At 39.7% G+C, this 26,510-nt stretch overlaps 1 protein-coding gene across 6 annotated transcripts; it reads left to right on the top strand.

Annotated features, from left to right (window-relative positions):
- The first annotated feature begins 467 nt into the window (after positions 1-467).
- grb14 (growth factor receptor-bound protein 14) lies at positions 468-25,750 on the top strand. 6 transcript variants are annotated; one of them, XM_020090269.2, is made up of 15 exons: positions 468-597; positions 3,487-3,703; positions 4,998-5,127; positions 16,145-16,301; positions 18,370-18,491; positions 18,626-18,700; positions 18,867-19,004; positions 20,317-20,427; positions 20,539-20,634; positions 20,963-21,025; positions 22,436-22,552; positions 22,885-22,954; positions 23,052-23,139; positions 24,233-24,326; positions 24,476-25,750. In XM_020090269.2, exons 2-15 carry the CDS (start codon positions 3,516-3,518, stop codon positions 24,620-24,622), a joined length of 1,596 nt encoding a protein of 531 aa, XP_019945828.2. In that variant the 5' UTR covers positions 468-597; positions 3,487-3,515; the 3' UTR covers positions 24,623-25,750. The 6 variants fall into 6 exon arrangements, with proteins under 6 accessions (XP_019945828.2, XP_019945830.2, XP_019945831.2 ...); XM_020090271.2 differs by having other exon boundaries at positions 501-597; positions 3,456-3,703; XM_020090272.2 differs by lacking the exon at positions 468-597 and adding an exon at positions 4,220-4,389 and having other exon boundaries at positions 3,564-3,703.
- Positions 25,751-26,510: the final 760 nt, after the last annotated feature.

Below are 26,510 nucleotides of genomic sequence, written 5' to 3' on the forward strand. Positions count from 1 at the left end.
TAAAAATTGCAGTACTTTTTTTGTTAAAAAAAACAACGCTATGCACTTAGCGGCCACTAACTGTATTTGTGATAGTGCTCGCAACTCAAGCCCTTTGTTTTAAATTTACATTTTACATTTAACTTTTAGATGCAGATTTTGTAGCTATATATTGAACATTTAGATTTCAAGATGAATTTTAAGATGAATATTAAATGTATTCACTCAAGATTTAGATATATATTTAACATTTAAATTTAATAACACTTTGTTAAACATTTCATATTTATAGTTTTCTATTTATTCAATGTGGACTTTAGATTAAACATTTACAGTTAATAACATTTATATTTTTTAGATAATTGTTTAACATTCAACATCTACTTGTCATTTTCCGCAGACTTACTCTTGGAAATCACAATGAATGACTTGACACCGTTTCATTGATATTTGACATCATGTTAATGTTCATGTTAAAAGTGGGTGAAGAGGAGACGTGATGACGTAGGGCAGGTGAGAGGAGCGCTCCTGCAGCACGTGCAGACACAGTGAGAGCGTTTCCTCCGGAGCTGCGACATGAGGAGTGTGAGGAGGAGACGAAGCTTGAAGAGGCTCAAGGTAAAAACAGCTGTACTGAAACATCATGTTGTGTTTTTTGATTTATTATTTTAAACAGTGTTAACGAGTCGGTTCCGGCTGGTGCAGCGGGGCCAGGGAGGGGCCTGTGACGCATTCACTTTATACTTTCTGTATTGGTGTGTGTTTGCGTCTTTAGGCTGCTTTAACATCGTGTTTGTTAATTTGTCGTTGTCTGGTACACGAGTCACGATGTGCCCCTCTCATCTCAACAGTTTGACAGTGAGGAAACAGTTTGAACAGTCTGCAGAGATAGAAAGATAAAAGACAAACAAACACGTGAAGGTTGGGAACGTGTCTTATTGACCTGCACAACCTGGGGAGGATATTTCAACTCCTGCGACAGTTCTATGTTTCATCAAAATCTAAAGTCAAGCCTGATGACTTCGACATTGACTGTTAATATATAAAACACAAACAAAATGTTCACATTATAGAATAAGAAAACCACTTAGAGGTATTGTCACTCCATCATATAGCTATGATGAACATGGCACTAAAGTGTCAAGTATCAAATCGCATCCTACTCAGGGCTGGGCAACAACTCAGTATTAATAATTATCACAGATCTACTTCAGATTTGTAAAAATGTTTTTCTTTTCATGCAGTTTTACTTATTCTCTGCTTATTCAGAAGTTTAAAACCACAACCCTCACCCAGGAGCAGGGAGCAAACTCTAAACTTAAAGGTACAGTGTGTAGAATGTTGTGATATCTAGTGTTTAAATTGCATGTTGCAACTGAACACCCCTCTCCTCACCCTCCCCTTCCAAACATGAAAACGAACCTGTGGTAGCTTCAGTTGTCATAAAAACTCAAAAGGTGTTTAGTTTGTCCAGTCTGGACTAATGTAAAAAACAGGGTCCCCTCGATGTTAATATAAAATATTTAAATATAAAGGGTCTTTTCTGGGGTAAAGAAAACTGCAATTCATTTAATTTAAATGAAATGAACTAGTGAAAACATCATGAGGATAATTCAACATAATCCACATTTCTATCTTGATATAATTTTTGGCCATAACCAAGCTGATATACCTACGGTCCAACATTATGAATAGGTTAGTTTAGATTTTCTAAAGGGGCTGTTGCTGTGTGAAAAGTTTCCAACCGCTTTTCCTCATCCTGTGCAATCACATAAACTGAACCAGTAAACAAATGTTGTTAGCTCCAGGTGCATCACATGAACATGGCAGATGAGCTGTACTTTAACCTCTGATGTTCTTAAGCATGAAAGACACATTTTTCACAGCAAGAATTAGTTTTGTACACTTTGAGCTGATGTCAAAAAAGGAAACCCGTGCTAAATATAACACATTGATCAACCTCATAATTACTAGAATGGCACTTGGCCCAACAGTCTGTCATAAATATTAGTCCCTTAATTATGCCTGGTTCTTTTTGAGATCTTATATTTAACGTAACAGGACGGTGGAAACAGATTTAGATTTTGTCTTTATTCTGAAAGGAGCAGGAGGTGAAGCCATCTTTTAGTTAGGGTGTTAAAATGCGAAGAAAAGAGCGGTTCATAGTGCCTAATTCATTACAATCCATCACAGTAATAAAATAAATAAAACTGTACCTTACAGTAATGTGAGACACTGTTAATAACTCCCTGAAATAGATTTGGCCTTCATCTTACACCAATGTAATTAGCATTTGCATTGACTGATACCAAAAGAATGTGTTCCAGGCTGGGAGTTATTTCTGGCCCTCTCATGCTACCCGGCGTTTCTTGTCCTTGTGTCAGTCCACTGTCGGACCTCAGCTGAATCATTTGTCTTCACAGATCTCCTCCTGCTCGCTCCTCTCCAAAGTCAAGAAACTAATGTTAACACGGCTGGTTTTCCCTTGTAAACATAATGGAACACTGGCACAGCGAAACTCAGATTTCTCTGATGACCTGTTGTTTCTCCTGTAATTGTGGTATTGATTTAAAGTGTGTATTACATGTGAAGGAGTGTGGATTAATGGAGACAGAAAGACGCAGGTTGTACAGATCAACATCCATCTCTGAGCAAGAGATTTGCCTGTTCCATGCACCTTTATTACGTTTAAAACAACTGGGTTTTCAGGTCCCCCCCAGCCTCTCACATCTTACCACAGTAATTCCATTATCTTCTGTTAATGTAGTAGGTTATTGCTTCAAGCCTATGCTCCCTGTTAGTCTGTATCTCCAGTAGCCTGTCAGACTCTGTTACACATTACCTCTTGGAGAGATGTTATCATCCCCAACCATCCCCCCACATGGAGCCTGTCACTGAATGACACAGCCCACAACACAACCAATTTGCTGGGCTGGCTAGTCTGTCTGCACAACTCAAGCCCTGAACAGTTTACTAAGTTTAAAGTGGAATTTGGATCCCTGTGCGAAGTCCATGACAAAAGAACAGTTGGTTTATGGTACTGGCAGACCTCCCGCGCTCAGTACTGTGCTAGAGACTCCCCCTTGGGTGTTGTGTGCAGTTTGTGTGTGCAGTCCCTGCCCTCCAGGTTGCAAAGGCAAGTATAAATAAAAAAAGATTAAAGCAACAACAATATAAAAGACTAAATAAGCCTGAGCAAATTAGATGATTATTAATACCCTACTGGGTCAGAGCAAGGATGACTGTTGTGGGAGTCAGTGTGTTAAAAATATCTTTATTGTGGTGGATCATGTTTGGGAAGGAGGGATCGGTTTGCCCCACTGGGCCACCCTCATGGGCAGCAGATGAGCCAGAGAAACCTTATGTGTGTTTGAGTGTGCGCTCGTGCACGCGTGTGTGTGTGTGTACACTCTGCTGAGCTGTGAGCAGAGGAGCCCCGCCAGCCCGCTTGCTCTAACTGTGCTCTCTACTCACAGTCCAACAGCCTGCCTCTTCTCTCTGCCTCAGATGATGCCTTGGATTTAGCTTGAACCCACATGAGTGATATGAATAACACGCTGGACGAAATACACACTTCCAGAGGTCTCGGAGAGAAAGCAGAGATTTTTCAGAGTGGCAGGAGTAATGTGAGTGGTTTCCCCAGCCCAGCCCTCATCCCTCTGCAAGCTCCTTTGCTGACACCAAATGCCCAGAAGACCGGGATTAAGCTGTGCAAGGGGAACAGGTACGGCTCTTTTTTTTTGAAAAACTTGCCATGAATGAAGCCAGTCTGTTTTATAAGATTAAAAAATTATATAATTCATTTCCTCCTCTACACTGCTCTGCAGAAGAATAGTGCACTCTTTGTATTAGCAGCGGTGAGACACAGAGGTCTATTTAAAAGCTGTGGTGTAGACTTTGTACCTGTAAACATAATTGGCTGGACCAGAACGCAGCTGTCATTGAAAGTGTAATGTATTATTTCAACAGTGCAGTTAGAGAGCTGGAATCGAATCAAGTACCTGTTAGTTTGTGGGAGATAATCAGTAACTCAGTAACTGCTGTTTGTACAGAGCAGTAAAGAGAACAGCACCTTTCAGAGACTGAGGCCAGACTCATATGCACGTGTGCTGAAATAGAATATTTTCTTGTTTATTATGTGTTTCTGATTTAAATGATACATGGTCTGTATGTATATAGCACTTTTCTTGTCCTGACCACTCAAAGCTCTTTACAGTTGTACATTCACCCATTCTTACAGTGCATCTGTGTGCAGCACTTTCTCTATGAGAAGGGGGATATTGGTGGTTCAGTATGTTGCTCAAAGACTTCAGCATGCAGAATGGGGGAGATTGGAATCGAATCACCAGCCTTCCTGTTAGAGGATGACCGCTCTAACCCCCTGAGCAGCAGCAATGACATGCTAAAGAAGTAAAGAACAAACTATGAATTACTACAACTCGCAGGGTGGAATGATGCATCGTGGTTGTAAAAGGTTATTATTAAGTTTTAAAAAATTCCTTTATGTATTGATTATTAGATTTCAGGATTGTAGTAGATTTCACTTCCCACCAGCCAGCTGCTCAAGCGCTGTCTGTGTCTGTTTGCAGCTGCTGTATTTAATAGTGGTGATATGGGGGGTGGTTCACATGTGCTTTATCTTCCATCTTATCAAGAGTCTGTTGGTGACTGCGTGGGGTGTGTCGTCTGTTGAAAGCACAGGAGGGTCCGAACGAACAGTGGCAGCCTTGTGTTTCTGTCAGATCTGTCAGTTTGTTTATCACCTGCTCCATTTACACTCCTCATCCTCATTCCTGTCCATGGGACACAAGCAGCGGAACATCCAGCAATAAGTTGTTCCCACTAATGCGTGATTGCAATGTCACATTTGAGACTGATTCAGGCAAAGTCAGGGTGACATACCTGGTGCTTTTAAAAAGTATGGGATCTCACGTAGAAGTTCGAACAATGCTCGTCTTGTTTTATGCAGCATCAGTTTCTGTCCCTCACTGTGTCTTGTGTTTTTTTTTGTCCTTCAGGGGCAATAAAGAGGAAGAGGAGTCTTTCTCTTCTCCTGTTCCAAACCCTTTTCCTGAGCTTATCCCCTCAACCCTCCCCCACTTTGTCTCTGAATGTTTGTTGCCGTGGACCAAAAGCAGTGCAACTCAGGTGAGTGTTTCATTTATAGTACTTGAGGGTGTTTGCGACACAAAGAGGGATATTGTCTGGAAAAAAAACAAGGCCTCTGTTGTAAAGTCTTCCATATGTTACCACAGGCAGCAGAGTTATGCAAACTTAAATTGCAACAAGTGCCAGAAAAACAACTGCAGGCGATGCAGCATTTAAATGTAATTAGATGCATAGTTACATGATGTTTTGCTTGTGATTCGTCTGAAATGTCATGGCATGTGGATGGTTGAACCAGTTATGTGAGTATGGAAATTAGGGACAGTTGGAATGTAAAAATGCTGTGTCAGCACAATTTGCGCACACAATGTTATTACTTTAGAGATCCCAGATTCTTACTTGCATACTGTACAGTGGCTTCTAAACAAAACAAAACATAGGCAACACATAAGTGTGATCGATGTTGCATTTGAAATGTGAATATAACTTTTATGGTTTACCCAGGAAATATCTGGCCTGGCGCCAGTCAGCCACTCTTGTGCGTTTGTTTTAGCACACTAAGCCCCGCCCCTCTGAGTGACTGTTGCTATGCCTGACGAGCTTTGTAATCTAGCACAGCACGTATGTACAGTAACATACAGTGGAAGGTTTATGACTTACAGCAACAGTTGATTTTGTCAGGTGAAATGCGCTTTAGTCCGTGAGTAAGTTTAATAAAAGTCTTTTTTACTAAATAAGATGCACACTTCACTCCAAATTCTAAAAATACTCCCCTGACTACAGCCTCAACCACACTTCTTCACTATGATGCAAATTCATAAAAAAGTGATATTCACTTATTAGTATTTTTGTCAAAGCAACACCACCTTGGTGCCCTACAAGTGTGGTTGCTTGACCCTTTTTGGTCGAGAAAATGTAGTATTGTGCACGACAAAAAATGATCTAACCTAACTGATCTTTATTTGATTTGTACATTTATACAGACTTCATTGTCAAAATCTAAAAAAGAGAGCACATTCATTATGTTGGAAAGCTAACAATTATGGTTTCAAATGGATTTTGTCTATACATTTTCCTGGGCTGTTGAATGAGTCTGGTTTGTCAACCACCAGATATTTCCTGGATGTGAATCCCTTTAATGTGTGCTGCAGCTGATCTTAGGGTTTTCAGTGTCTTTGCGGTATGCGTCTTCATGTGCATGTGCAGCAGCAAGGGGCAACTCAAAGCAATGACTCATTGGAAAGCTAGAAGTTACAGAGCTCTGTATTTATACGACCATCAGCAGTATTCAACCACTTTTCATGTGTTGCTTTCGGGATGACATTGAAAATACTTTTCTTTTTTCCATTGTACCAATGATTGCTTGTGATTCGCTCAAATGTGATCAAATTGTTTTTCATCTTCCTATTACCTCGTCACTCAATATTTCACATCAGAAAATTATTACTAATTCCTCAGTGCTCAAACCAGCCTATTGTGAAAACCGGTTGAGGATTTGCACGAATTTGGCTTTTTCATGGGTAAATGCAAGAATAATCCTTAGGTTTCTCAGTAAAGAATTAACACGACACCCAGTCAAAGTCCTAATATACAAGTTTCACCACTCAGCAGCCTTCTTGGCAACCACCTCGGCCACTTATTGGAATGGATTGAAAGCCTGAACTGCATTTCCATATACAAACTGAATGTATACAATTACCAGTCAAATTTTCAGTCATTAGTCAATTAAATAAAAAAGAAAATCAGCTGTATGCTTGCATCACTGTAACGACACCATTGTCTTCTTATGTTTCCTGGTTCAGTTGTTGCCCTGCCCCCCCAAAATTCCCTTTTTGTGGGGAGGGGCCAAATATGTTTCATACAACTTTCATGTTCTGCATTACAGACTTTTCTGTCTACCAGGTTTTTTGTAGTGCAGTGGCATCATTGATCCAAGTGTGCAGCACTCATCCCTCAACTTTTCTGTAAAGGAAAATTGTCCATTGAGCCAACCAGTGTTTATTTAAGGGTAGTCATTTTCCCATCAGTATTTTTATACAGGATTTAAAAGTATTTCACTAATGAGAAACTGGTTTATCTGAACCCCCCAGTTTGCCCTGTGTTTGCATTGGTTTGGTCCATAACATAACAAAACCATCAAGTCATGACGGCAGCATCGTGACAAAGATTTGCTGTCGGCAGAACAACTTCCAGAAAAACATGGAGAAATGCACATGAAGTCAGTGGGCAGTCAGGTGAACTCTACATGAAAGTGTATGGTAGGTTAAGACAACTGGATTGTTAGGACAGATCAGTTTCCATGGTGAATAAATCTGTGTGTGTGTGTGTGTGTGTGTGTGTGTGTGTGTGTGTGTGTGTGTGTGTGTGTGTGTGTGTGTGTGTGTGTGTGTGTGTGTGTGTGTGTGTGTGTGTGTGTGTGTGTGTGTGTGTGTGTGTGTACCTCAGCTGTTTCAGACATACAACTCTGACATGAGAGTGAAATGAAATCCTCCTGCACTTTTTAGTTTGACCTCAGAAAAAGTATCCGCTGGCAATGTTGAGGTTTCAGCTCCGCAGTCCATTGGCTCAGCAACCCGTCACTGCAGACAACCACAGACAGACACACACACACAGACAGACAGACACACACTTACATAAACAAAAATACTCTAGCATTAAATGATGGGGCTTTTCTGCAACCAGGTTTTCATTGTGCAGACAGATCCAGGTTAATATTGTTTAGTCCAAGTAGCTGGCTCTGCTTACACTTTCCAGGAATATATTGGGTAGTCATGGTTGGACTCTCACCAGAAACCAGAAGCGCACAGACAGACGGTGTTGAGTGCTCAGTTCAGCTGTATGACTCAGAGGAAATGCCTGCCCCCTCAGAGATGTTATTTCAGATGCAACATGCATCATGTCCATGTTCGTAGCCTCCCGTCTACAGCAGATGTTACACAGTCCTCAGGGTCACACTTAACACATATAAATCATTTGTTAGAAAGCTGCTCACTGACAAAACAGAACCAAGCTCATGAATAGTTTGTGTTTTAATAACTCAAATCAATCATTAGTGAGGGCTGGTGTCGGCTGCAACCACAGTATCTGGAAAATACATTTACAGATATCATTTTAATTCTCACATTTAAAACAATCCGATTTTATTAATTTTTAAAACCACGATCAACACTAATTTGAGTGGTTGCGTATATGCAATAGTGAGAATCAAAGGAGTCACATAGCTTTCTCTCCTCGTGCCCAACAGTGAGGGTTATATATAGGAAGTCATCTGCTCTTGGATGCTGCCCCTTTATTTCTTAAAGGTCCAGTGTGTAAGATTTTAGTGAATGCCAATTTCTATTGGCAGAAATTGAATATAAAGGAATCCTAGTGATGTTTTCACGACTGTGTAAGACTTTTGTCTTTACCCTAGAATCTGACCTTTATATTTACCAGACTGGAAAAACTAAACACCTTTTGATTTTTTTATGACAACTGAAGGCTACCACAGGTTCTCTGTCATATCAGCTGCTACATACAACTTAACCACTAGATGTCACTAAATCATACACACTGAGCCTTTAAGGGGTTTGCCCCCCTCACCCCTTTTAGACTGAGTAATGTGGTGTAAATGCATGTTTCCTGTTGGTTTCATAACACATTGTCTGGCTTCAGAAAGCTGCTCTGACCTTGGCTTTGCTGCACATTTTAGCACCGTTTTTTCGGAATGAATCATGTCTTTCATTACAACTGTAGGATCATTACTATACTTGCCAGATGTGCACCGTTTTCAACATCCTTTACTAGTAAGACCATTTAAAGCTTTTTAATTCTATGACCTCCTTCCTCTGCTTTATTGTGATGAACATCAATGTTAACATTCAAATTTTTACCAAACTACCAAAGTTCAACTATGTTTAGCAGATATACAAAGTGTGGGATTATTTTGAGGCTGAACTGTCACCTGTTGAACGACAGTTGAAGATGCTGGTCTTGTGTAAACAGGAACAACCAGGGATTCAATTATGAGAGTTGAGTGAATTGCTCAGTGACAGCATGTGTGTTCATTATACCGTGTCAAACACAAGTGACATCTCTCTCTCCATCTGTGAAACACAAACACTCAGCACAGATAAATATGTGTTCACAATCTTTTATGATCTTATCAGGACCACACAGTTTCGTAAAAGCACTTGAATTTTGTCAATTTCTCTCTGAAGGTTGTTCTGATTGTGTATATAGCACTGAACACCTCAAGTACAGAACTAACAAATTGGAGAAACAGGTCTTCACATCCATTTTCAGTGAGGTAATGCATTATTTTGGAGTTCCTGTAATGGTCACTGGATACTGTCAACTCATTTCGAGCTCCACACTTTGACCAGTTATGAATTTTTTTGGCATTAGTTATGACCAAGAGTATAGCAATGGTGGAAAGCAACAAGTGCATTTACAACAATACTCTACATGAGTACAATGAGGATCTTTACTTGATTACTACCTCTGCAAAGGAGCTTATGTTTTCAGTGACTTTGTTTGTTAGTTTGTTAGTTTGTTAGTTTGCAGCATTAAACAAAAACCACTTGACGGATTTCCATGAAACTTTGTGTAAGGATGTGGTTTGCATCAGGGCAGAACCCATTACAACGGATTCATGTATTTTTTCTTAAAAAGCATTTTATGTCACTTTCAACAATTTCTCAGAGAATTATTAATGGATCTAAATGAAAGAAAAAAAATCAGGCATGTTTTGGTAACTGTTATCTAAGCAATGTGGTGCCGCTTTACTAATTATTGGGCTTTGGAAGAGTTTGTGCTCCTCTGAGTTCTGGTCACCATTTTATTTTCTCTGCTACATTTTCAGTGCTTCAAGTCTGAAATTCTGCACCTGTTGAGGTAACAGTGGTGTAAGTGGTAGTGCTGTGGCCACCATTGTAATACAATCAACTAAGATTCCATGTCTCTTTGTCTAGATTTGTAGATGATTCTCCCTCTACAGCAACTTAGCTGGCAGTTTTTCTTTTATTAAAATTCTGTTAAGTGCTTTGCTTACTGTTGGTTGCATGTACAAAATAGCTTCTATTGTTTTACTGTCTTATTTATAGTCATTTTTTTAATACCCCCCCCCCCCCCCATGAAGCTCACAGGTTACGTAATGAAATGGAACTCTCTTCAGTTCCCGCAGTGTATTCTTCTTCCAGTGGCTTTGACAAACTCAAGGAACAAACATCCTCTGCACATAGGATTATGACAGGACTGGCTTTGCAAGATGCATATTGACATATGCTTGGCTGTTTCTGACTAAGTATACTGTAAATCCCTCTGCCCAGACATGGGTGTACACTATACCTGCATAAATGCGCTGCTGCACCTTAGTTTTACCATCTTGTCTTTGACAGAGCCTGCAAAAGGGATTTTGATTGAATCAACTGTGCTCAAGGACAGTATGTCTGGAGCTGGCTTTATTATGGGAGCTGTGGAGACTCTGTTATCATCCTGGCTCCATTAATTCCAATTCATTTTAGCAGCGTGATAACTAGCAGCGTCTATCTGTGCTCTCACAAGTCACAGTGCTGCGTTTCCAGATAAACACCAATGCTGTTGTGGGAGGTTCATCTCTTTCTGTCTGTTCTCACGATCTGAAAGAGAGGACAATGACTGGTATCTGGCTTCCACAGTCAGGGCAGTGAGGTTGAATATAACATGGATTTCTCCATCGGCAGAAACGAAAGCAGTGTATCTTTTTAAATTCAGTGTATGGGCTTTTTCCAGTAGCTGTAAATGTTTTTGTTTTTCAAAAACACAATTGTGAAGCCATCGCTAACTTTGAGGATAAGGCGACATCACAGGCTATCAACAGACACGTTTTGAACAGAGGCAGCTGTGGCTCAGGATGTAACCAGAAAGTCGGCGGTTCGATCCCCTGCTCCTCAGTTTTGCATGTCAAAGTTCCCTTAGGCAAGACACTGATCCCCAAATTGCCCCTGACGCCTGTGCCAGCAGCGTGTGAGTAATGTGTGATAGTAAGCACTCCACATAGATGCACTATGTGAATGTGTGTGTGATGGGGTGAATGGCAAAACTGTACTGTGAATCACTTTGAGTGGTCATCAAGACTAGAAAAATGCAATATAGATACAGACCATTTTCCATTTACTTAATGGGCACTACACTGTGGTTGGTTATTGTAATACTTCAATAATCTTTCAATACAGAAATGTATCTTCCATCTAGTCTGTCTGAGTCTTTCTAGTTGAGTCTGCCTGTCTGCCTGTCTGCTCCTGGTATCTTTGAATATTGTAATTTGTGAAATTACTCCTCATATAGTTCCATGTAGTAGTGGAAACTTAGATGCATTAGAGAATATCAAAATAAAGGCAGCTGTTTAAATGTATTTCTCCTAAAATAATATTTTTGAAAATCTTACATTGATCTCTGATATTCAAATGGTAACTACTGAGGCTTGTATTGTAAAGATAGCAGATTCATGGTTGCCTTATATTGTCTTACAGTAAAACAGATGTGGGCTGTGAATTGTAGCTGTGGGAGTAAGGACTTGTCTGAAGGTCCATATCTCTCTCTGTCTCTCGCTCGCTCGCTCTCTCTCTCTCTCTCTTTCTCTTTCTCTTTCTCTCTCTTTCTGGGAACTCTTTCTGTGTGTTTATGAAAGCGAAGCGTCCGCTACAAGTCAGCACTACTACTACTGCCACCTCCACTTACGATGGTGGTAATAATGCTAATACAAATTTGAATGCATATTTAAATAGTTATAGGAAATAAGACTTTAAATAAATAAAAGTAGGTCTGATGATGGTTAAAATTAAATGTTTAATATTTCAGAGACTAAAAATAGCTATGTGGGCTACAAAGTCAGTAAAAACCACATGTGCTTTCTGGGAACTCTTCAGCTCATATGCTGCGATTCTGACATTATCACTCGTGACTTTGATTCCAGTTACTTTAACTTTCTCTGGCCTTGTACTGTATATTTCAACTCTGTTCACCATGAGAAAAAAACTTTTTCCCCCCCATTTTCAGTTTTGTGTTTTGGAATTGCTTTTCTGAAAGGAGAAAAAAGGAAAGAAGCTTTCACATTTCCAAGGACACAGGAGGAGTTTGTGTTGCGGGGAGTCAACGTGACTTTTTCTCTCACACTTTCATTGTGACAGATCTTACTGCGAATGGTATCCAATAGAGTTACGCTACAGAAAAACACTCTATTCTCATTAGATTCATAATTCGTACATTATCATTATTCCCAGTAATGTGTTGATGCTTTTCATGTAGTTATTTGTGCATCTAAGACAAAAGCATGAATTTCCGTGCAAGAAGAGTTACATTGCCAGCTATCACACCACTTTTTCTGCAGAAGCAGGTAGGAAACTTCACATGAAGTCCTTCGTACTTTCTCTTTTACTGTTTGGATTTTTCAGATGATGCTATATTCCTGTTCGGTTCCTGGTCACTACAGATTTTGCAAATTTTACTTTGGGTTATTTAAACTGTTGTTCAAAACATTGTTTGAATTAATCTTTGGTAAAGATTCCGGATGATGTTTGTGAGGCTAATAACTACGTGCTCGTCTGTTGAAAATGCTGCTGTGAGTTCATGACAATTTTATAAACCATCTGCAAACCCCACACCTTCATGGTAATGTAATCTATTTACAATTGGGTATATATAATTATTTGCTATATAAGGTAAAATCGGTCTGTTTACAATCTCTCAAGGCAACATTGGGTGATGTTACTGTGATGTCAACCCATCATCAGTCATCACAGCAAGTCCAATTTGAAATAAATTGATGAGGTTAAATTTAGGATAAAGTCAGTGGCGGATCTAGGATTTTTCTGAATCAGGGGCCATAAAGGAGGCACAGTTTACACAGAGGGGACAATTACATGTCCAACATCCATACACAATTCCTGTTTTCGAGTAAGGTGCACATTTAAGTCTCTCCTTGTTTAATGTTAGCTCGATATAATATATGTTTTAAATTGTTCCTTGTTCAAGCACATTGTGTTTGTTAAAAAAGCTCAGCAAATTGTCATAGTTAATGTCAGTATTGTTTGTAAGTGGCACATTTATTTAGGAAAAAAAGGCTATTGACAGGACAGGGGCACTTCAGGGGCCAATCAGATTTCAGTTGCGTCCAGTGGATTAGGTTTTTGATTGGGGGCTTTGGGGAAATTGGTTCGATCAATGAACTCACAAAGCATTGTTTTGACTCAAAACATTGGCTCTAATTGATCTGATGGTAAATGATCTGAGTAGCAAATGGTATTCTGGCTATTTGTATTTTAAAATGTCCAATTTTTGAATTAACAACTAAGTTAATGTTTAGAAGCCAAGTGTAACTAACCAGTGAGGCTATAGATGGTGCAGCTCTGTAGGTGCATACAGCATCTGGGCACTAATGGTAAAGATCTATAAGAAGGTGAGACTATGAGTTTTTCCAGAGTTTTAACCATGAGGAGCAGGGAGGACATTAGTCAGTGGTTTTCTGTAGATGGATGAGTCTGGAGGCAACCCCCTCACCACCACCCAGTGATAGAGCTGCAGCTGTGAGAGTGCAGTTCAAGGTTAAGCCATAGTAGTCTAATTGGCAACATGGATCACTCTGTCCTGTCCTTGAGATAATGAGGTCTAATAGAGGAGTTTTTTATTCAACAAAGCTATATATAGTCCTGCATAACCCGTGTCTGGATTTACTGACTTTTTTTATTATTGAAAAGCCACTTGAAAACCATTTGTAACACATCACATTATGTTCTGTTGCACTGTCCGCCACTTTACGCCTCACCTCAGAGATAGAAAGGTTAAAATCAAATTGTGTCGAATGTGGGCTTGTTGTTACACATTGTAGAGTCTGACTGATAAAGTGGTGTGTGGACGTTATACAGACAAAGGGTTGTGACCACTCACAGATGAGATTGAGTTCAGTGTTGGATTCAACTGTACAAGTTTGGAAAAAGTTTCTTGCCACAGCAGCAGACTTTATAGCACCAATCTGTTTCAGTCTTTGAGTTGGAGGAGGCAAAGAGTTTTGTTCTGCCATTTTACGCTAACATTTCAAGCTAACGTTGTAGGAGATGTTCACTGAATTAATGTTGACAGTTTCACTATTGCTGAGAGTTGCTCAGATCTGTGCTTGGCACTGCTGGTCTACAGAGCTGGTGAAACAATAATAGATTCTACCAACCTACCAGATTTTATTTGACTGGTGAGGTTTAAACCACCTGGCTTTATGGCTTTATCCACACTAGCACATTTTAGCTTTAAAATGCATTGCTTTTTGTACATTCACGCTTGTCATCGACAATATTCCTGAGTTGCAGAGCCCCTTAAATGGAGACTTGTTGCTGTTGACCCTTTTTCACTTGGAAGACTGTGTTTTTGTCTGGATAGACAGAAACAGAGACTATTGCAAACTGTGATCCAGACACATTCGCTTCCTGATTATGTCTTATCAGTCTTAACTCAGCAGCACTGGTGAATGCAAATATTACCTAAAGATACTGAATTAAGCTGATGCTAATTTTTGGTTGTTGCAGTGAGGAACAATAATAATAATTATCTATCTAATAATAATCTGCAGCTATTTTTTAGTCTGCATGTTGCAACATAACATGATTGACAGGATGTGAGCGGACGTGAATGCTTTTCAGGTGAAAGCATGTGTACATTGGGATCGGGGCTAGTTGCTGATGAATGCTCCTCTGTGTTCACTGATAAAACATCAGTAGTTCATGCAGCATGCTGCCTTGTCTGGCCATTCATTATAAACTCTTCAACAATGATTAACAGTACTGTCCACTCTGTGTTTTCAAGTATCCTGTGTAAAACAATGACAATAATTGACCTGTAGAACTAGAGTAATTACAGTTTGTGTGTGTGTGCTGTTTGTGTGTATATATACATATGTATATATATATATATATATATATATATATATATATATACTGTATATATATACACACAAACAGTTGACCAATAGTGTAACTTCATCACTTTTCTTGTTGTCTCTGTCTCCAAGATGATATTACACTTTAAGTATACTGTCAATGCTGGACATGGACAAACAAATATATTTGTCCTGTAAGGCTCCATGCAGGCTACCTGAACACTAGTGGTTTACCCTGAGAGAAGCTCTGATCCCCTATCATCTCCACCAACACCACCACCCCCGCCACTGGCCAATTTTGGGCTAAGTTGACCAAACTAGCATTACATCTAACCAGCACCATTATTACTGCTCTTGGCCCTTGCAGGGCTTTATGCTGAGAACCCTGCTTGCCATGGGTGTGTGAATGGGAGTAGAGAGGAGGGGGGGTGGGAGCCTTGTGACTTTCTGCCCCCATCTCGTTCTCTCTCTCTCTTTCTCTGTCTCTCTCTCCCTCAGTCTCCACCCACTAGTGAGTGATCAGATTGATCTCTGGCTTCTTGATACCTCGTGGTGGTGAGGAGCACCAGCAACACAGATACAGATACGTGGAGTCAGGAGAGCGTTGTGCTTAGAAGCCGTTTTGTCCAATTACCTCCTTTCAGCCCCACTGCAGCACTGAGCAAGAGAGAGAGACGGAGAGCGGGAGACACTCTTTGCCTCCCAGCTGACACTTGCGGTGCTGTCTGATGCGTGTTTTTATGTTTCTTACAAAAGCTCTCCTTTGCGATGCTGTGTACTCAGCCATGTATAGGCTACAGAGCTTGCCCAACCTCAGAACTCTGCTCGATTTCAGACAGAGGGGCGGTGAGTTATACTTTCAGATGGATTCATTTTCAAGTGTATCATGTCTCAATGTGGTGATGCAAGATTATTCAAGTGTTTATATCCTGGAACAGTCTGTGCATATTGTTCTCTACTTGTGATTTTCTGAATATCGTGTTGCTGTAAATGAAAGCAGGGGCTAGATAACTGCTGTATGTAGGTCAAACTGATTAATGTGTCTGATACTTTGCCTCATGTTTAATACTGGTCTCTGCATTACTTCAGGGCAAAAGCAACCGTCTCAGCTCCTTCAAGGTAGGAAGTTCCCCACTCCCAGTGAATGGTTTTCTTGATTCAATGCTGCTGTTGCAGGTAATCAAAGTTTATAATGAAGACAACACCAGCAGAGCAGTAGAAGTTCCCAGTGACATCACTGCCCGCGACATATGCCAGCTGTTCGTCCTGAAGAACCACTGCATCGATGACCACAGCTGGACCCTGTTTGAACACCTCTCACATCTAGGAATAGGTAAGAAAGTTTGTTTTCTGAAAAATTCTCTTCATGTGAGAATACAAAAAAATCTTCATGACAGTATGATTAATAATAAAATGTCTAAATGCTTGAGATGTTAAAGCCCCCCCCCCCGCAAACTGCAATCAGAGCCACTCTTACATAGAGTGTATTGGATACTGTATATGTTTACCTCCGCTGAGGAGGTTGTATTCCTCCTGTCCATTTGTTTGTTGGTTGGATTATTTGTAAGATTACACAAAAACTACAGGACAGATTAACATGAAACTTGGTATGAGTAAGGGAAGAACCCATTCAACGTGTTTTTCAAACATTTTTGTGATTTCTGAAAGAATAATTCATGGTTTATGATGACAAAATATTAAGGGGTCTGATGTTTCTGAGTGTGTGCAATTTGGTGCATATCCAAAGAAAAATCGGGATCTAGTGAATTTAAATGTGGTTTCATGATGGGACTGTAGGCACTGGTTTAGGATTGCATGCTAGATGTAATTTTGTTGTGACGTGACGGTCTTAATCCTTTTATTTCAAAATGAACCATAAGAAAAATTATATTTTCTTTGAATGCATCATTTCATCGTTAGAATTATTTTGCTATATTAAAATGACATCTTTGGTGAGCCTCATTCTACACCTCTGAATCATTGTTCACCTTTCAGATGTTTTTCTGCAAATAGTCTTCTGGCCCAGAGGAAAAAAATTGAAGTCCAAGACAGTGTGATGAACCAGATCAGATTACAGTTTTCTTTCTAAATACACATGAAACCATGAACTCTTTGGTTTTAACATGTGTACGGTATGTACTCGTATTAATCATGTGAAGTCCTTGAGGCGAGATGTGCTTGATTTGATGATAGGATTAAGTGGTGGTGTGATGTAGATCCATGAGGGCTGAATAAATCACTGTCCTCTGTGTTTTCTGTTGAATCCTTAACCACATGGTGTAAAATGTGAGAGGAGCTGATGTTGGATAGTGTCTCTATCACTGAGAGACATTAATTATAGATCTCCCTGGTGTAGACTGTTATTACTCTATTGGAATTGCAATAATAGAGACGTAGTGCAGTGCATGTACAAAGACATCACTGTCTACACTGAGACATATGGATTTTCTCTCATTGTATCAGCTCTGTTGACTGGGCTCTGCTGTTACCTCTTATTTTCCAAGCTGCACTACCTGCTGCTGCTGAATAACAGTTGAATTGATGCACATTTTCAAAAAGATTAGCTGCAACCTCATTTACATAACATGTACTGTGATGTCAGTATATGTTACATCATCCACTCAATCTGCATTTAATAGGGATGCATGAAAAGCATCAAATATACAATTGTAAGTGAGCCAACGGCTGAAAACACACATATTTGTCAATGATAAATTAAAACTGGTCCGAAAAGTGACAGTGTGACCGTATAAATGATTTCTCAGCTGCATTTTCACACTATTGCACACATTACATAATTCATCCATCTGCCCTGTTCCACTCTTCAGTGTTTCAGTCAAGACTACATGTCACTGCTTTCCACAGAAAAGCTTGAGTCTAGATGCTTGTTATTCATCAATTTTAGTAATTTGTAAAAGTTAAGGGATTGGAGATAGATGGTTTCTATAGTATGTAGGATAGATTATAGTTTGCTTTTTGCTCAACATACGAAGAGTATATTTATAAATCCTAATTAAATTAAATTATTTATGAAGCAAGGTATATGTCAGTTTTGATTTATTTGTATCACCATCATGACTAATATCTTTCCTGATGTTGCTCATAGTTCAGCTTTGCTTAACATGACTGCCTGTACACAAAACGTTTTTTTCCCAATAATTCCATCATCCGTTTTAGTGCTAGAAAATGATTAGTTTATGTTTTACTGCTTTACGAGATTACACACTCATAAAAGGTTAATAATCAAACTCTGTGCCTCGAAGTTGAGCAGTATAGCTCCTGCAGGAAAATCTTATGAAGATGTAGCTTTTCTCTGTGATCTTTAACTTTGGTTTGAGTCAATTGTGGCACTTAAATACACTAGCTGCTTTTTTTACTTTCTTTTCTCCGTGTGTTACTAGAGAGAACCATTGAAGACCATGAGTCCGTCATAGAGGTGCTGTCAGGCTGGGGGCTGGACACAGACAGCAGGCTGTATTTTAGGAAGAATTATGCTAAATATGAATTCTTCAGGAAACCTCTGGTGAGTAACTTGTGCACATTGCAATTCCTTCACGTACGTTTGCATTTGATACATCATCCTACAGGTATTCCCACCATGCTGTGGTATGAGGAGTTCAGCACTGTTGTAATACTGAGGTGCTTTCATATTGGTAGGAGTTTTTCCCGGATCACATGGTCTCCATATCCAGTGAAACCAATGGGATGGTGGATCACTCTCAGCTTATACAGGTATCAGATTCTCTCTAATAACAGTCAACTCTCTTTGACCTTGAGTGAGCCAATTGTGAGTTTCTCAACCTCTGTCTAAATGTGTTGTGTGTGTTAACTCTAAAGTCAACTACACACACACACACACCTACACATCTACTGACAAATATTTTTCTACCCAACACAGACTTTCCTCAACTCCAGCACTTGTCCGGAGATACACGGGCACCTTCATGCCAAAGAGATAAGCAGGAAATCTTGGAAGAAGTTTTATTTTGTCCTGCGGAGGTCTGGGCTTTATTTTTCCAATAAGGGAACGTCCAAGGTCAGTAAAACAAAATCATCCTCAGGATGTTTTCATCTCCGTATTGCTGGAAAATCAAAAGCAATTAAAATCCAGTGGGGATTTTTTTTCATACAACTAAGACCATTATGCTTAAGTCCTTTGTTGCCATAGTTTAGATCTAAGATAAAAAATAAAAATGCACGGCACCATTTGCAAAATAAAAATGCCTGATTTAATCTATGAATGAATCCTCGTCGCACTTTGCACAGTGGGTTCAGATATTTTTCACTTGTGTTGTGAAAGGGCAGGGGAACAGGTTGAGCTTGATTTTCCTTAGGTCAGCTGGCACAGCAGCCAGGCAGAAACAGTGCTCTCAATGCTGCTGACAAGTGAACCTCATACCGAGGCACCGGCCGTGCCAACGCAAACTTCTCAACTGCTTTCATTTCCTACAACAGTGGACCTTTTGTTTGTCGAGCACAGGAAGGCTTTGGTACGGTGCCCGCTTTTTGCTCAAGCAGGTTTACATTCATCTGTGGTCTCGGTCGGACACATTGCAAGTCAGTCAGCACAGACGCTCACAGCTGTGGCTTTACTTTAAATAAGGAAGTGGGAACAGTGCGTCACATGAAAAGCAGAACAGTGGTAGTCCTTGTGTTTTTTTTTCTCCTCGGAAATGTATCTCTGGCACAATGCGGCTGTTCATACTGTGTCAGTGCAGCATGAATCAATATTTCTAAATTTATCCTTATCTCACTAATTACATTTATAGTTCAACTGCACCCTCACTCTTGATAATAGACTCATTGATTCATATGCATTGTTATATATGCAACCTCCACCTCTGTCCTTAATCAGCTAAAAAGATCAGACTGTAATCATGGATTAATTCAATTCCTAAAGGAATTCATCCAATGTTTGCTGTTTTTGTTTTATAAGATAATAATTTTATATTAAATTCTAAAATTAAACTAGAATGGCACTCAGTACATTACCTCCACCAAGTTTTAGTAGTCCTCTAATGAAATTAATTAATGAAATGAATGAGATCCATGTGTTATTAGCTGAGCAATCAACAATAATGCAACAAAAAAAACTCTCGATCTCTCAACTTTAAAGAAAATGTCAGATTCTTGAATTGGTTCTTTCCTGATCTGTACTGCATCCTTCCACCAAGTCTTTTGGTTATCTGTCCGGTAGTTTTGTATAATCCTGCAAACTGCTCAAAAAAACAAAACAAACGCATATAAAAACGTACTTTCTTTTGCATTACACACACTCATGTTAGGGGAATGAACGTTTTAACTCAGTGATTTTGATGATTGTATGTTGTTGTGTCTTTGTTGTACAGGAACCAAGGCATCTCCAGTTCATTGCCGACTTTAGCGACTGTGATGTTTTCTCCGTCCTGTCAGCAAAAAAACTGCACGGAGCGCCCACAGATTACGGCTTCTGCGTCAAGGTACCATCACTTTTCTGGACATGGTAAAAGTGCACTGGAGGAGCAGAAGTATTGATTTCCAGCATGTTGAACTCTCTTAGTTTTTAATGTAACGTCTCTCCCTCTCTATAGTCCGCAAAGTGTAGCTCAGCACGGGACTTGAAGCTGTTCTGTGCAGATGATGAGCCGACCAGGACCTGCTGGATCACGGCCATGCGCTTGTTAAAGGTCAGCTTGCCCATCACAAACTCCAGGCCCACGTCTGAGAGGAGGAATGTCGAGTCAATGCTAGAATCAGATTTAGCTTCAGGAGGAGGTCAAGGGAAGATATGCAGGATTAGCAGCCCCTCTCTTGATAGCAGCAGCATGTTATTTGTTGTCTGGATGTCTGCTGGAGACAGGTTACAGCATTAGACTCTCCTTCACATCTTTATATAATATACAGTAAAGCACAGCAGACTGAAATATTTGTACCTGTCCATTTTCATCACTCTTCTACAGGTTGACTGAAAGTATTTTAAAGTTATAATTAAATATGCTCACGTTTCTATTTCAGTATGGGATGCAGCTGTACCAAAACTTCATTCAGCCACACCAGAAACAAAAAGCCTCACCAATGGTAAGCTGAAGCTCATAATATTATTTCACTGTCCTCTGCTTCTCGTGAAACTAAAAATAAATGAATATTTAAATTAGCTTTTTTCCCTGTTCCTATACATTAACAATGAATTAAATGGCAATGTGTAACCAGGTGATCCTAGTGACAAATCTGCATTAGCACACAACTTTGTAGTTCATGTTAGCTGAGTGAGGCCATTTTGATACATGTCCCATCTGCAAACATGGAGGAGGCAAAATGTATGACCTATACTGCAGCCAGCCACCAGGGTGCCATTGAGACTCACCTTTGGAGAGCAGTCATGTCGTCCATCTTTAAATGCAGTCTGTTGTAACACATACCTCACCCAGAGGGTCATCGAAGGAACATGAATGATGATGAATGAATGAGCATCAGAGGCAAATTTCCATGTGTTAAAATAATCTGTTGCGGCTAACACTTGCCAACACATGTAGTGGCAGTGTGGTCATATAGTTGCGTAGGACAAATAAGGCACCTTCAGTGTGCTAATGCAGGTTTCTTGTCCCAGAATAGCCTCAGACTCATCTGGGAGTATTTTTGTGGCAGCGAACACAATCTATTTATGGCTTTTGGACATGTGCATGAACCGTCTCCTTTCTATAAATACACAGCAATCAGCTGCTCTCAGATTTAACAACTCATCACCTCTTCTCCGCTGTAAGAGGTTCATGTGTGTCCAGCAGCCTTTGCCAAGAGGATTAAAGATCGAGGAGTGCATTAATCTGCCAAACGCCTGGTCAGGATGGTGAATCTGCTGTAGGTCACATGACAGTTTTAGCAGCTGGTGCTACAATGAGAAAACAGTGTTCACACTGGAAAGTAAATAGCAGCCATATTTAAACACAATGTTACTGTAAGTCAAACTTTGATAAGTGATGATAAGTATCTTTGAGTAGATAAGAGTAACTGGAACACTGCTGTCCCCTAAGTAAACACTGCTCACTTTGTTTTTTCCATGTGTTTAAATCCTGAGCTATGTAGCTGGTGGAGGAATGAATGTGGCAACTGTGAAACCTCTTGTTAACCCTGATAAGAAGACTTTCCTTCAGTGTGTGCAGCTGTTTAGAGCCACTCACTTGATAGCTGCTTAAATGGGTAAAATGTGTCTGTGAGCCGTTCTCTTCACAGCCTCTTCTGTCTGGAAGCATGTAGAAATGATGAAGCCACTAGATGGCAACACAATATCACAAGAAGTCAATCTACTGCCTCACCACAGTACAAAGGAAACCAAAAAAATAAAAAAACACAGTAATACATATGTGTGTTTTTCCATCTGTATTTTCAGCTGTCCCATGGAAAATAAAGGAAAAAGTGAGATTTTTAGAAAACATTTATAAGACCATATGACTGTTATTCCGAAATGACTCCATATAAACTGTGTCTTTTTAGAGAAGCATCTCTGAGAACTCGCTGGTGGCCATGGATTTTTCCGGCCAGAAGAGCCGCGTCATTGAGAACCCGTCTGAGGCGTTGTCTGTGGCTGTAGCGGAGGGTCTGTCATGGAGGGTAAGTCAGGGTTTGGCAGATTAGTCAGTGATGATGTGTGATTTTTTTATCATCCATGTTTTTACTTCATCCAGTGGACACATTTACTATTAACTGACAATCTCTAAATTAAATGTTGCTAAAAATGAACAAGGACCTAGGATCAAATTCCTCTAACGAAGTTATGTGTTCTTAAAATGTACAACCTAATTAAACATATTAATATCCAGTGTGACAAGAGTTATATAAAACGTGGGATGTTTTTAAACAAGAATAAGAAGAGAAGAGAAACTGAATAAATGAATTAGAATTTTCTAAACTTAATTTGACTCTGTAACTTCTTTGTGCCTAAGAGGAAAAGCTGTCATCGTCTGAGCAGTCATGGGAGCCCCTCGACATCACTGAGTTCAATGTCAAACATAGGTTGGTGCCACACAGTGTTATTATTCAGATTTTCTGCATGCACACTGTATGACACAAACCATTTGTAACATACATGTTGTCTTTCTGTGTGCTTCAGTGCTGCACATAGCTCAGCCGTGGTTCCACAGCAAACTGTCGAGGGATGAGGCTCAGCGTCTGATCACTCAACAGGGTCTCGTCGATGGGTAAGCGGCTGCAGTCTGAACTTCACTCTTTGTCATCTGCCTGGTTGTGCTATTATTAAAGGCTCCTTCCATATTAAATACCATTGGATCTGATTCACATTTGAATTCTCTGCCCAAATCATTGGACAGATAAAGGTGCTAAATATAATCACTGAGAGTGAGATGTACAGTAAATCTTTGAGGAGAACATAATAGACATTAGAGCTGCATTACACAAATATGGTGTTGCATTGTCTCGGTTTCTGACAATGTGATGATTCAGGGGTTTACTTTACTTTCAGGAGACTTTGCTTTCCAGATTCCCACTCATGAGCTCTATATACCTAATGTAATGAAAAAGAGACGTTCCAAGTGGTTGACTCTACATTCTATGTAAGCATTGGCCCTGCAAGGTTCAAAACAGTTTGAAACACTAGGTGGCGTCATAACTTTATAATAATATTTTATAGATTAGGTCATAAATGTGATATTACAACCAACATTAATATATTTCATCAAAGAACAGTCATATAGTTCAGTTTACAGCTCAAAGAGCACATCGAAATGTGTTTCATTATCCCTATAAAGTCTGTTAGTAAATCTACAAGGGGTATAAAGTAAGATTCTCTAGTGCTCTGCAATAAATTCCTTTTGGAGATGTTGTATGCTCTGGGTTGTACATTATGTTCCAGCATATGTCATATTACATGTTCAAAACTTTTAGTTCATTCACATTTTAGATTAATTGGCATCTTTATTGTAGAAAATCTTAAAATGGGGCCTGTACGGAAGTGTATTGAATTCACTTGTGAAAAAATCATATGGCCTATACTTTGAGAGCGTTGAAGCAACCATGTCCTGCCTGTGTAGTTTGATCCGGTTTTATTTTGGTTCGAGACGTTGGGAGACACTTGTCTTTAAGTTATATAGATGCCATTGTTATTCATTTGTCGGCTCAGGACTTGTGGATTGTTCAGACGTAAAGTACAAAGGATTTTGAGGCATCTAGTTAATGCAGAAAAACTGAGCAGGTTTTTTTTTTAAGTGGATGCAATACGTTTCTGTACCAAGGTGAAGAATTGGAACCACAGTAAAGACTTCTTTTTGTTTTCAGAGTGTTTCTTCTAAGGGACAGCCAAAGCAACCCCAAGACATTTGTACTGTCATTGTGCCACATGCAGAAAGTCAAACACTTTCAGATCTTACCTGTGAGTACAATCCACTGTTTGCAAATACAGTCACAAGATGCATTTCATGCATCTCCCAAAAATCACCAAAAGATTTTAGCTTCAACTTGCATGTAACATTTTCTTGTGTGCGTTTCCTTTGTGCGTGACGTACATGTTTGTGCATGTAGGTGGACGCTGAAGGGGAGTTATTCTACAGCCTGGACGATGGTCACACACAATTCACAGACTTGATCCAGTTGGTGGAGTTTTATCAGCTGAACCGCGGGGTGCTGCCCTGCAAGCTCAAGCACCACTGTGCCCGGATCACCCTGTGAGCGAGGGGAACCAGGAGACCCCTGAAGGCCCGTGTGCACATTTTTAAACTCCAGGACCTTTCTGGACAGACACTCCCAGCGCTCTTGTGCCTTGAAACAGAAAGATACAGTCCAATCAATAAGTAAACAGCCATGTTAATTGAAACCACAGTTTTCACACTGTGGTACATGGTCTGTCTTGTTTTTCTTTTGCAGAAAAAGCTGAATCTGATAACAGACTTTATCATAATGACCCTTCGGGCCTGTAATGTTTCCATGTGTGGGGACGTCTTGTCCTGTATAATGTAAAGCAGCAACATCATGACAGCAATGATAAAAAGTGTAGCTGGAATTTGAGTTTTCACTGAAAACATTGACACATAATGTCGACTGCAGTGCGTATAGCTGTCATTTATAGTCTGTCAAAGCTAATGATGGTTGAATCCCAACAAAGGACTACAAGAAGTGTTTATTTGCAAACATGTTGTGCTGGGAATTGTAGTCCACAACACCTCCGCCTTGTTAAATCTGAGTAAAACTAAGCTCGTACTGGTACTAATCGTACTTTTCACTGTCATTGCATCTCTCTGATTATTCAGGTATTTTTTGTAAGAAAATGATTGTTTTCTATTCGAGAGATAAAATGACGTCTCAGGAAGAGTCACTCTGAATGCCGGGCTGAGACTGCTGAGAGAGAAACAGGAGGTGAAGTAGAGACGGAGAGGCGGCACATGACCTCGCCATTGATTTTAAACGTATGTGATTAAATGAAATGTTTATCAGGTGAAATTAGTGGTGAGCTCTCTAAAGAGTGACATATTTCACCAATTTTAGACATAAGCCATTAAGATGAAAATCTGACATTTTACTGTACGACTGATTTTTGATCTTATCCGGATTCAGTGTATATTGAAATTAAGCTTTTATATTTTCCAAAGATACAGGTACTAAGTTTGCAGAACCTGGGTAGGTCGTACTGTGATGTTAATACCACTGATGTGGGTATCCAGCGTGCGACTGTGTTTTGATTTTGAAAAGCCGTGGACATGATTGAAGTCACCATGTTGTGCTTGTTGTTTATTTTCTTTTTTTGACAACAGTGCATTGGACAATGAATGTTCATATATAAAAACACAGTCTGTTTGTAAAGTGTGACTTTTGTTTCATTTATTGTCACATTTACTGTTAAAGCTATAGAATCGTAGTTGATATAATGACAGTAGATTTTATTGATGTCTGGAAAGTGCCAGTGATGTGTTCGTTCAGTGAGCAGCACCACGAACCCTTAATCTCTAAAGCGTAAATACGATCTGGTTCAGAGTAAGGCAATAGATCACTGGGCTAATAAACCCTGCCTTTGTTTAAAGTATAAAACAATGTACATCATAGACATTGTATAGTATATTCCTCAGTAAGTGGGGCATGCACGGTTATCGTATAAATGAAATATAGCAGAAAAATGAAACGTCCACCCATCAGCACACAGTGGGGTGCTTCTCTCCTAAGAGAGTTTTATAGCGAATACATACGTCACGATTTTCTAATGGGACCAAGCGCATAGTTAAATTCCGCCACACTATAGCGTGTGCACGGTACACATTAGCCCATCATGTATGATTAACTGAAGGCTGTGGGCAGGACTCTGTTTACATTTATAGACTTTGTCCTCCATAGCACCATCACATCAGTATATATATTTTTTTACAACCACTAGATGGTACTAGAAGCATTTTGCTTTTGCTCATGGAGGTTCATGTGTGAAATCTTATCAGTTGTGTCTGGTGCTATTTAAATTACATAATACATTTGAAGTGTGTCAAAGGGGCAAGTTGGGTTAATGTTAACTTAAGAAAAGTTAATATGACTAAATGGATGTGCCGCTAAAACTATCGGTATTGACCATCTGATA

Source organism: Paralichthys olivaceus, chromosome 10 (assembly GCF_024713975.1).
Source record: "Paralichthys olivaceus isolate ysfri-2021 chromosome 10, ASM2471397v2, whole genome shotgun sequence".
Taxonomy (NCBI): domain Eukaryota; kingdom Metazoa; phylum Chordata; class Actinopteri; order Pleuronectiformes; family Paralichthyidae; genus Paralichthys; species Paralichthys olivaceus.